The sequence below is a fragment of the Stegostoma tigrinum genome, chromosome 22 (genome assembly GCF_030684315.1).
Source record: "Stegostoma tigrinum isolate sSteTig4 chromosome 22, sSteTig4.hap1, whole genome shotgun sequence".
In the NCBI taxonomy this organism is placed as follows: domain Eukaryota; kingdom Metazoa; phylum Chordata; class Chondrichthyes; order Orectolobiformes; family Stegostomatidae; genus Stegostoma; species Stegostoma tigrinum.
Genome location: NC_081375.1, coordinates 10655770 through 10668659, shown reverse-complemented (window position 1 = coordinate 10668659; position 12890 = coordinate 10655770). Strand labels below are relative to the sequence as shown.

The 12890-nt window shown below is 43.5% G+C and overlaps 1 protein-coding gene across 2 annotated transcripts in view; it reads right to left on the bottom strand.

The window, feature by feature from the left end:
* Positions 1-12890, bottom strand: part of smurf2 (SMAD specific E3 ubiquitin protein ligase 2) — a 233676-nt gene that overhangs the window by 132500 nt on the left and 88286 nt on the right. For both annotated transcript variants that reach the window (XM_048555207.2, XM_048555208.2), the window contains exon 2: positions 3961-3999. In XM_048555207.2, coding sequence (XP_048411164.1) covers positions 3961-3999 — 39 coding nt within the window. The remainder of the gene's footprint in view (positions 1-3960; positions 4000-12890) is intronic.

Genomic DNA, 12890 nt, shown 5'->3' with positions numbered 1-12890 from the left:
TGATCTGACAATTTTTTTGCCCACTCACATAACCAACCTATAACCTGTTGTAGACTCATGGCATTCAACTGGCAATTCTCCTACCTATCTTCTTGTCATCAGCAGATTTAGCAACTGAGTCAATTTAACAGGTTGCAAATAGTTATGGCCTCAGCACTGAATCCTGTGCTACTCCACTTGTTACATCCTACCAACCCAAAAATGACCCATTTATCCCTACTCTCCATGTTCTTTCAGCTAACTAAACCTCTAGCCAAACTAATATATAATCCTCTATACTATGAACTCTGGTTTTGTGAAACAACATTCTATGTAGTATCTCATCAAATGCCTTCTGGAAAACCACGTGCACCAATTCAACAGGTTCCACTTAGCCACATTATTTATTACTTCCACAATGAACTCTAATAAATTAACACGATTCCTTTCAGGTTGACTCTGCAATGATTGCATCAAGATTTTCTACGTGCCTTGCTATGACTTTCTTAATTAAATATTCCATCACTATTCCTCCATAAATATTTGCATCTAATACTTCCTTCTTCGAAAGAGTTAAATTTTGTTCAAGTACACTCCTGAGAAGCACTTTGGAATTTTCACTATATAGTTATTAGCCTAAATCAAGTGACTATATTCTAATCAAACGATGCAGGAAAACAGTTCCACTGTTGCACTCAAGGCAGCAGTTTTGGATTACTCTGTAACAAATATCAGAATCAGAAACTTTGTCAAGAGGAAATAAATACAATAACTATCACTAGAAAAAAAGTGCAAGAGAAGGTAATGGGGCTAAAGGGCAATAAAAGGTCTGGACATGATGGGATGCACTGTAGGATATTAAAAGAATCAGCTGCAGGGATACAGGAGTCAAAGATAGTAATCTTTCAGAATCCTTGGATTCTGGAAAAGTTTTAGAGGATTGGAAAACTGCCAAAGTAACTTCATTGAAGGGAAGGATACAGAAAAAAAAACAATAGTCCAGAGAGAGCAAGAATTGCAGGTGCTGGAGTCAGAGATAACAAACTGTGGAGCTGAAGGAACACATCAGGCCAGGTAGCATCAGAGGAGCAGGAAAGTTGACGTTTCAAGTTGTGACTCTTTTTCAGAAAATAACTATAGTCCACTTAGTTTAACATCTGCTATTGGGAAAATGTTATAATCATAGAACACTTAAAAAAAAAAATGATCAAACTGAGTCAGCATGGCTTCATGAAGGGGAAATCATGCCTGACAAATTTATTAAAGGAGGTAACAAGCTAGATAGATAAAGGACAACCAATAGATGCCCTCTGTGGATCTTCAGAAGACATCTGATGAAAGTACCACATGTTAAGCTGCTTAATAAGCTCAGAGTGTCTGATGTAACAGAGCAGCATGGATAGAGAGCTGGTTGACTAATAAAAGACAGAATTGGGATAAGTCCGGCATTTTCAGGGTGGCAACTTTTAACTGGTAGGGTCCACGGGGATCATTGCCAGAGCCACCATTGTTTGCAATATATATTAGTGACCTGGGTGGCGACAGCGAATGTATTATGTAGATGACAAAAAACACATGAGAAGGCAAGTGGTGAGACTGACACAGTGTCTACACATAGACAGGTTAACTGAGTGGGGAAAAATAGCCACTGAAATATAATTTCGGAAAATGAGAGGGTCGGGCATGAATATTATGTAAATGGGGAAAGACTACTGGAAGCTACAGAACAGAAAGATTTGGGAGACCTCATGTATGCATCACAAAAAGCTAGTACATACATTCAGCAGGTAAGATAGAAGGCAAATTGAAATTTTGTGTTTAATTCAAGGAGAATGGAGTATAAAAATAGGGAGGTTCTGCTAAAACTATACAAGGCATTAATGAGACCATACCTGGAATGCAGTGACTAGTTTTGATTCTCTTACCGAGGGAAACATTTACTGGCATTGGAGGCAGTGCTGTGAAGGTTTACCAAGTTGATCTTGGATATGGACGGACTACCTTATGAGGACAGAACGAGTAGGTTGGGCCCGTACTCACTGGAGTATAGAGGAACGAGAGCCTCTTGTATTGGAACAAACAAGATTCTTTGGAGATTTGACATGGTAGATGTGGAAAAGTCATTTCCCTTTGTGGAAGAATCTAGGACCAGAATGCATACTCTTAGAATTAGATAGAGATAAGGAGGAAACTCTTCATTCAAAAGAGGAGCGAAATCTGTAAGATTCTTTACTGGAGAGGGCTGCAGGGGATGGCTCATTAAATAGATTAAAGATTGAGAGAGACAGATGAATAATGACCTTTAGGGAATGAAACTGCCATCCTTACCTGGTTTGGCCCGCATGTGACTCCAGACTCTCAACATTGTGGTTGACTCTTAACTACCCTCCCGGCATGTAGGGATGGGGAATAAATGCTGGCATTGCCAGCAATGCCCACATTCAATGAATAATAAAATAAAAATCAACAAGGAGATTAAGGTTCATGCAGAAAAGGCAGGAAAGGAGTTGTGGATTACCAGATCAGTCTGATCTCATTGAATGGCAGAGCAGACTTGATGGGCTAAATAGCATACTTCCACGCCTACATCTTATGGTCTTATATTATTTTTCATCAAGCACCAACAGGGCAAATGACAGAAGAAACCTGAAGAGGATTTGAGAGATCATAAGGAGTTCTTTACGTGTCATAACAATTATATCTTTTCAAACATTTTTCTCCTAAAGCACAGCAGTTTAATTCTTGCCTTTCTTAAAGAAAAAGAACTGCATTTTTCTTATCCAAATGAAATATTCAAAAGTAACAAATCTAACCAGGTAACTTTGACTTCAAGTCTTAAATTAAATTCACTGGATCATATTCTCAATCCAATAATTTATAGTTATCTTAACTAAAAGTCTTCAGACTATGAAGTGAGATTGGTTAGTGTACATGTATCTAATCCTTGATCACACCTGTGTTCCACAGCACAATGCTGGAACAATCAGATGAAATGTCATTATTATTACAAATGATAAACCTCTAGGGATTAGTGAGGATGGCATACACAGTCGGTTATACTGGTTTGAGAAATAAGAAGCTTGTATTAATACATCATTCCAAAATCCACTTAGTTCACTTGGTTTTCACACCACAGGAGTATATTGGGGTTACCCTAGTTGTTTTATGTGCCATTCAACTGAGTTATACGGACTGGCTGCAATGCAGGTTTAAATCTGTGCCGAATTTGCAGATATTAACTGACAATGCATTGCTACAACAGGCCTGGTTTGGGATTGTATGGCATGGAGAAAGCAGCTGACTGGTATCCAATGACTCCTGCTATAAAGTGAGTGTGTGAACATCCAGTGATTATTGTAGGGGCCTGGGAAGTGATACACCCACAGATCAAAAGCCCACCAACACTCGTTATCAATGTTCACGCATGAATGACAAGTAAGGCATGCAAGGAGATGACTGCTCATACCTCTGGAGCTACATCGCAAGAGGGAGGCAAGATTCGCTTCTGGATCATATTTCTAGCTGAGAATATTGGGTGATGGCACGGACCAGAGAAAGGGAAGACAAGGAAATGGATACAGACAGGAATTGAAACATACAATTCCATGCAAACCAAGTAACTACGTACAGTCTACAAATCCACTGTAGTGATGAAGCTCCACTACTGAACAGTTCAGTTATTCCTTAACTGTGATTAGGAAAAAAATTTCTTAAAATGGGATCAATTCTGACAAAGTTTTACTGTATGAAGTTCACACCTCGTGTTATTGTTTCACACATTTGAATATGATTATTATTATACTCTATTCCATTATTATGTCTACCTTTGGACAAGCAATTTTCTGGAAGCCTACTGTATTTATACTAACCAACAGAATGATGCAGGCAATCTTGAAAATATATTATTACAGAACTAACTTGTATTACTTTTCATTTAAAAGGTAATCTTGTCTAATAACAACATGCAGTTGGAATACTTACGGAAGAAGTCTTTCTTCACCAAATTCTTAGCACATAATACTAGAAATTAAAAAAAGGAAAAAAATTACTTGAAGTCTGATGTATTTATTTTGATTTCAGTTGTAGAATGTTGAACTATTTTACTTAATGATACTTTAAACAATGCAACTCATTAGAATCAGTGACCAAAGAAAAACCAAAAATATTAATCTCAAATCACCAAGAATGAATACCTTGTTATAAATGTGAAAACACTGGGGGCAGAAACTATGCAGAAACTGTAAAATCTCAAGTACACTTCATGTGGAGCTCCGAAAGCTCAATTAACTACATGTTTAAGACAGAAACTGACAGATTACTAAGACCATAGACATCAAAGTATATGGAGATAAATGCAGGAAAATGGCATTGAGATTGATGGTTGGCCAAGATCTAATTTAACAGTGAAGCAAACTTGATGGACTTAATACTGCAATTATGCGACACCACAAAATTAGATAATATTCAGTAAAAACTGACACTAGCTCAATCAGTTTCTATCATCCTGACTAGCCAAGAGGAATCTCTCCCAGGTCCTTAGCAGACAGTACTATATTAAGTGGTGAAGAGGTTACACACTCAAACTTTGCTTATGGCGTGCAGGCAGGCAAGTAGCTGAGACCGTAATCTGAGGAGCAAAAATGTTGTAGAATGGTGCCAATGACTCAAAAAGCCAAATAGTCTACTGTTATGCTTTCAGAACATGCAGGAGTTATAACTTATGGCAAAATAAATACATGAAAGTGATGTACACAGAATGCCCATGTCACTTATTAAAGCTATATAATCAGGTATAAAAGTAGATAAATTTCACTTAATTTCCAATTTTTTTGCTCATATCTCAATAATATTTACAAATCCCAGCACTTGAAAATTTAATACAAGTATATTTGATGCTAAGTGTTAAGAAAATTCATGAAAATATAGGGATCAAATCTTCCTAATCAAAATTCTTGACACTTGGCAGGCTTATTCATTTCATTACAAACACAGCATTCATCTATGACCGACCACATTAACATCAGTAGTGACTCCTAACTTTGATTTCAATTTCAACTTAGTTGCAATGCGTCAATATTTTAATCATTTTGTAATGAAGACACTTTAAATAGAAAGTGGGACATAACACCAGCGCTTCATCGGAGGCTCACTGATGATGTTACCTAGAATGGTGACAAAACGTCTGAAAACTAACCTTCCAGCTCAGCGAGCAAACTCACATCCAGAACCTCAACCTGAGCTACAAATCTTCTCAAAACTCGCTAGACACTTTACATTTCATACTGCCTGAAGGATAATTTTCAAAGAAATAAGTCAAATTCATTAATATCAAGTTTTATGGAAATACTTAGAGCGGTTTCTGTAGGAAAAAAAATCATTAGAAGATCACTATAGACATTTTTTAAAAGCAAGGCTTCCTGTAAATCATGTGACTGTTGATAACTGCTTCCTTTGCTGTAGGATCTGCTCTGGAGCTGTTCAGCTGGCTGGCCAGCTAGGCCTGTTTACATTTTATAATCAGGCAGGTTCGCTCAGATTAGTCAAGGCACTGCCCTGAGTAATGAACCAGAAAATGGAGAGTTAAGTGTTAATGATCATTACTGGCACAATATTCATGGCAGTGCTTCTATTAATCAGAACCTATTTGCCAAAACAGACAAAAACACTTGAACAAAATGTCTCTTTTTCTCAGCAATAATGATTGAAAGAACATCTCAGTATTGTATTACTTGAGCGAAACGTGTCCAGAGACTCGACAAGCAACTGTGCCTGACGAGAGGCTTGGCCACATGTGCCTGAACATTATGGCACTGAATTCTGGAACATTATAACCTTCATCCCTCTGCTGTCAAAAATTAAACCATCATTTCTTTCCTTCAGAAAGCCAGTAACGCAGAAAAACTTGTTTTGTTTTCTCTCTTTTCCCAAAGTGGGTGTATGCATGCTTATCTGATTTGGAGATATTTAGAGGGATAAGCATTTATATTCTGTGTGCATGTTGACCAAATATGGTATCTTCAGTGACTAAGAGATAATGGGAACTGCAGATGCTGGAGGATCCAAGATACCAAAGTGTGAAGCTGGATGAACACAGCAGACCAAGCAGCATTTCAGGAGCACAAAAGTTGACATTTCGGGCCTAGATCCTTCATCAGAGAGGGGGATGGGGAGAGGGTTCTGAAATAAATAGGGACAGAGCGGGAGGAGGACCGAAGATGGAGAGAGGAGAAGACAGGTGGAGAGGACAGTATAGGTGGGGAGGGGATAGGTCAGTTCGGGCAGGACAGACAGGTCAAGGAGGCAGCATGAGGTTAGTAGGTGGGAAATGGAAGTGCGGCTTGAAGTGGGAGGAGAGGATAGGCAAGAGGAAGAACAGGTTAGGGAGACGGGGACGAGCTGCGTCCATGGTGAAAATGAGGTGTAGGGGGCCAGGGAATTGGAAGTTCTGGAGGAGGTGGGGGCATGGGTGGTATCACGGACGTAGGTGGGGAGTTCCTGCACCAAGGGGGGAAAAAATGGAGTCCACATAGGTGGAGATGAGTTCGGTGGGGCAGGAGCAGGTGGAGACAATAGGTTGGCCAGGGCAGGCGGGTTTGTGGATTTTTGGGAAGGATGTCCATGGTGAAAATGAGGTGTAGGGGGCCACGGAACTGGAAGTTCTGGGAGGAGGTGGAGGGCGTGGATGGTGTCACGGACACAGGTGAGGAGTTCCTGTACCAAGGGCGTCCATGGTGAAAATGAGGTGAAACCAGCCCAGCTCGTCCCCACGTCCCTAACCTGTTCTTCCTCAGGAAATGACATCACCAACCCAAGGAAACCTAAACAGATAAATAGAAAGCAGGACATAACACCAGCGCTTCACCGGAGGCTCACTGACGATGTTACCTAGAAGGTGACAAAACGTCTGAAAACTAACCTTCCAGCTCAGCAAGCAAACTCACATCCAGAACCTCAACCTGAGCTACAAATCTTCTCAAAACCCGCTAGCACTTTGTTATCTTCAGTGAATAAGGTTTGTTTTGATAGTAAATTAATCACTGTGTAGATCTTATCGTTTAAAACCTGACAAGGATCTTTCATTGGTCATCTTAGTAATAGGAATAAGTATTTTCTATTGTATGTTTTGAGAGTTGTGAGACTAGTGCACCCCTCCAGTTTTGGTTGTAACAATTCCTTGTTTATTTATCTCATTACACAAGCTAACAACATGTTACTTTGAAATACTGTAGTGCAACCAAATAGATTCATTAACCATAGTAGTTTCACGGCACAACATCAGGGGCCAAAGGCCTGTACTGTGCTGTACTTTTCTATGTTCTATAGTAGATACCGAACATGAATTCTGACTTAACATCTTGCATGTGGTTAGTTACTGTACCTACATGATGGATAAAACTTAAAACATGATGGGAGGAGACATGTATCCCAATGGAATCTGTACATGGATAAGACAACTTGTAGTAGTACAAACTATCAAGTTAGTTAAGAGAATTACACTCTTATTGGAACTATACAAATAGTTTGCAGCTTGTCCAGATATGAATGTATGGACTTGGGCCATGTAAAAATGAGAAGTGAATTTTAGAATCAACCTGAAGCTGTATACAAACTATCCAATCTGTCAAAGAATTGGGATGTTGGGATGCAGTAACAAGGAATGAAATGAACTGCAAGAAAAATATAAGCACATAAATTCAACTCAAAACCAAGTATTCTGACAATTTAACATAGATTGTGATAAATGTGAGGTTTTCTTAGTTTATAGTTTATTTGATGCAGTTTCACACTAGTCATTCCCACTGTTTTGCTCAAATGTATTTGATTTTGTATCGTTCTACATGTATGCACATGTGGGAGGGAGTGTGTGTTTGGTGAAGGGAGGGTGGAGGAGGGGCGTTATTTTAAGCATCTCATATACAACACTGTTCACTGCATTAGACCCTAGTCAGATATAACTTTGGGAGACCAAATGTAGTTGACCTCAACTTAGATGCTCGTTATAGACAGCTAGTGAGCAGCTAATATTAACCATCACATTTGCAAAACATACACGTGTTTGCTTTAATTTTTCAATGGTTAATGGAAAAGTGGTAGATCTGAAAAGCACAGAGTATGAGCGTTTTTTGATCAGTGTGCATGTTTCTTTCATTGGTCTGTAATGCAGTACTTCAGCAGCATGGAAACACCATTAACATTGTTGAAACAGGGTACCAGCTTCAACAATCAGAACAGCTGCTCCTTGTCTGGAGCAGAAAACAAAGGCACTAACAACAAAAATAATAAAATGTGAGGCTGGATGAATACAGCAGGCCCAGCAGCATCTCAGGAGCACAAAAGCTGACGTTTCGGGCCTAGACCCTTCTTCAGAGAGGGGGATGGGGTGAGGGTTCTGGAATAATAGGGAGAGAGGGGGAGGCAGACCGAAGATGGTGAGAAAAGAAGATAGGTGGAGAGGAGAGTATAGGTGGGGAGGTAGGGAGGGGATAGGTCAGTCCAGGGAAGACGGACAGGTCAAGGAGGTGGGATGAGGATAGTAGATAAGAGATGGAGGTGCGGCTTGGGGTGGGAGGAAGGGATGGGTGAGAGGAAGAACAGGTTAGGGAGGCAGAGACAGGTTGGACTGGTTTTGGGATGCAGTGGGTGGAGGGGAAGAGCTGGGCTGATTGTGTGGTGCAGTGGGGGGAGGGGACGAACTGGGCTGGTTTTGGGATGCAGTGGGGAAAGGGGAGATTTTGAAGCTGGTGAAGTCCACATTGATTCCATTGGGCTGCAGGGTTCCCAAGCGGAATATGAGTTGCTGTTCCTGCAATCTTCGGGTGCCATCATTGTGGCACTGCAGGAGGCCCATGATGAACATGTCATCTAAAGAATGGGAGGGGGAGTGGAAATGGTTTGCGACTGGGAGGTGCAGTTGCTTATTGCGAACCGAGCAGAGGTGTTCTGCAAAGCGGTCCCCAAGCCTCCGCTTGGTTTCCCCAATGGAGAGGAAGCCACACCGGGTACAATGGACACAGTATACCACATTAAGCAGAGGTTCACCTGCACATCTGCCAATATGGAAAGTCATCTTGGGGCCTGGGATAGGGGTGAGGGAGGAGGTGTGGGGGCAAGTGTAGCACTTCCTGCGGTTGCAGGGGAAGGTGCCGGGTGTGGTGGCGTTGGAGGGCAGTGTGGAGCGAACAAGGGAGTCACGGAGAGAGTGGTCTCTCCGGAAAGCAGACAAGGGTGGGGATGGAAAAATGTCTTGGGTGGTGGGGTCAGATTGTAAATGGCGGAAGTGTCGGAGGATGATGCGTTGTATCTGGAGGTTGGTGAGGTGGTCTGTGTGAACGAGGGGGATCCTCTCTGGGCGGTTGTGGTGGGGGCGGGGTGTGAGGAATGTCTTGCGGGAAATGCGGGAGACACGGTCAAGGGCGTTATCGACCACTGTGGGGGGAAAGTTGCGGTCCTTGAAGAACTTGGACATCTGGGATGTGCGGGAATGGAATGCCTCATTGTGGGAGCAGATGCGGCGGAGGCGGAGGAACTGGGAATAGGGGATGGAATTTTTGCAGGAGGGTGGGTGGGAGGAGGTGTATTTTAGGTAGCTGTGGGAGTCGGTGGGCTTGAAATAGGCATCAGTTACAAGCTGGTTGCCTGAGATGGAGACTGAGGGGTCCAGGTAGGTGAGGGATGTGCTGGGGATGGCCCAGGTGAACTGAAGGTTGGGGTGAAAGGTGTTGGTGAAGTGAATGAACTGTTCGAGCTCCTCGGGGGAGCTAGAGGCGGCGCCGATACAGTCATTAATGTAACGGAGGAAGAGGTGGGGTTTGGGGCCTGTGTAGGTGCGGAAGAGGGACTGTTCCACGTAACCTACGAAGAGGCAGGCATGGCTGGGGCCCATGCGAGTGCCCATGGCCACCCCCTTTGTCTGTAGGAAGTGGGAGGAATCGAAAGAGAAGTTGTCAAGGGGGGCACTCGCATGGGCCCCAGCTATGCCTGCCTCTTCATAGGTTACGTGGAACAGTCCATCTTCCGCACCTACACAGGCCCCAAACCCCACCTCTTCCTCCGGTACATTGATGACTGTATCGGCACCGCCTCTTGCTCCCCAGAGGAGCTCGAACAGTTCATCCACTTCACCAACACCTTCCACCCCAACCTTCAGCTCACCTGGGCCATCCCCAGCACATCCCTCACCTTCCTGGACCTCTCAGTCTCCATCTCAGGCAACCAGCTTGTAACTGATGTCTATTTCAAGCCCACCGACTCCCATAGCTACCTAGAATACACCTCCTCCCACCCACCCTCCTGCAAAAATTCCATCCCCTATTCCCAGTTCCTCTGCCTCCGCCGCATCTGCTCCCACAATGAGGCATTCCATTCCCGCACATCCCAGATGTCCAAGTTCTTCAAGGACCGCAACTTTCCCCCCACAGTGGTCGAGAACGCCCTTGACCGTGTCTCCCGCATTTCCCGCAAGACATCCCTCACACCCCGCCCCCACCACAACCGCCCTAAGAGGATCCCCCTCGTTCACACCGACCACCCCATCAACCTCCAGATACAACGCATCATCCTCCGACACTTCCGCCATCTACAATCTGACCCCACCACCCAAGACATTTTTCCATCCCCACCCTTGTCTGCTTTCCGGAGAGACCACGCTCTCCGTGACTCCCTTGTTCGCTCCACACTGCCCTCCAACGCCACCACACCCGGCACCTTCCCCTGCAACCGCAGAAAATGCTACTCCTGCCCCCACACCTCCTCCCTCACCCCTATCCCAGGCCCCAAGATGACTTTCCATATTGGCAGATGTGCAGGTGAACCTCTGCTTAATGTGGTATACTGCATCCATTGTACCCGGTGTGGCTTCCTCTACATTGGGGAAACCAAGCGGAGGCTTGGGGACCGCTTTGCAGAACACCTCCGCTCGGTTCGCAATAAACAACTGCACCTCCCAGTCGCAAACCATTTCCACTCCCCCTCCCATTCTCTAGATGACATGTCCATCATGGGCCTCCTTCAGTGCCACAATGATGCCACCCAAAGGTTGCAGGAACAGCAACTCATAATCCGCTTGGGAACCCTGCAGCCCAATGGAATCAATGTGGACTTCACCAGCTTCAAAACCTCCCCTTCCCCCACTGCATCCCAAAACCAGCCCAGTTCGTCCCCTCCCCCCATTGCACCACACAACCAGACCAGCTCTTCCCCTCCACCCACTGCATCCCAAAACCAGTCCAACCTGTCTCTGCCTCCCTAACCTGTTCTTCCTCTCACCCATCCCTTCCTCCCACCCCAAGCCGCACCTCCATCTCCTACCTACTAACCTCATCCCACCTCCTTGACCTGTCCGTCTTCCCTGGACTGACCTATCCCCTCCCTACCTCCCCACCTACTCTCCTCTCCACCTATCTTCTTTTCTCTCCATCTTCGGTCCGCCTCCCCCTCTCTCCCTATTTATTCCAGAACCCTCACCCCATCCCCCTCTCTGAAGAAGGGTCTAGGCCCGAAACGTCAGCTTTTGTGCTCCCAAGATGCTGCTGGGCCTGCTGTGTTCATCCAGCCTCACATTTTATTATCTTGGATTCTCCAGCATCTGCAGTTCCCATTATCACTAACATCAAAGTATCAACCAACTAATCATTTCTTACAAAGGACCAGCAACATCTATCCAGGCCTGGGTGACGAGAAGCAGTGAGTCTCATTGTGCAGGCAACATTCTGAGCAATCAAGCTGACATAAATCAAAGTACGACTCGCCATAGTTGAATGTGAACCTGGAAGCTGCACCAAAACATGCTAACCCTGAGAAATTCATTGTAAAGGTACAAACATTGACAGAAGAGAAAGACTGCAATGCCTTCCACTGAACAGTGGCTGATGTTTGGGCAATACATTTACCTGCATGGTATCTGAAACATTTTCTCGTCAACCTATTCAGAGATGTCATTATACATTTCTGGAACGGGCAGGACTTGAATTCAGGCCTCCTGGCTCAGAGGTCAGCACATTACCATTGTACCACAAGACTACATCTTCTGTCTGCTATATTCTACTAAAACTAATGCACATAATTAACATGGGGTTATTAACACACTTGTGGCTTGGTAGGCATTTCTATTTCTGGCCTACTGGTACATTGTTAAAGTAATTGATCAATTTTGACTAAACTGAGGAGAAATTTCCAAGCATTTATTAGCAGTAGCTCCGATATTTGATTTGTATTTACAGAAGTAGGCCATTCAGCTCTTTAGGGTCAGGGTTACGTTCCACATTAGCCATCTTGCAGCTCTCTTTTGGACAAAACTCTGAACGCATCCTTTGATTTCTAATCACCCTCATCTATGCTTCTCTTCAATACATTGCTTAAATAGACAGAGATTGGAACTAAAAGTCTTCAGCTTAATTTATCAAAATTTGGTTTGCAATTTAAATATTCAAAATTAATTCTACTATATAATCCAATACACCAGGGTGGCACAGTGACACAGTAATCAGCACTGCTGCCTCACAGCACTAAAACCTCAGGTCCAATTGCAGCCTTGGGTGACTGTGCAAATTTTGCACATTCTCCTAGTATCTGCCTGGGTTTCTTCAGAGGGTCATGGAATGGAGACTCAATGGTCCCAAAATGGCCTCTGTCTGCACAGTAGGGATGCTATGATTCTATAATTCTACATCTTTTCCTGCCCATTTTGAGAGCTAAATCTAACATTACTTCTGGATCAAAATAGTGTTTTTTCCCTAAAAGGCAACATTGTCACCATAATGAGTTTCAAGTTAAGTTTCAAAGCCAGTTTCATTAAAATTCAACTTGTGGTTTACTTTGCAGGACAGATTCCCTTGCTAATTATTACGTTTCACCATTCCCCCAGTGATGGTATATAACCCAACACCAAGCTAGAAGCTATAAAACAGATCTAG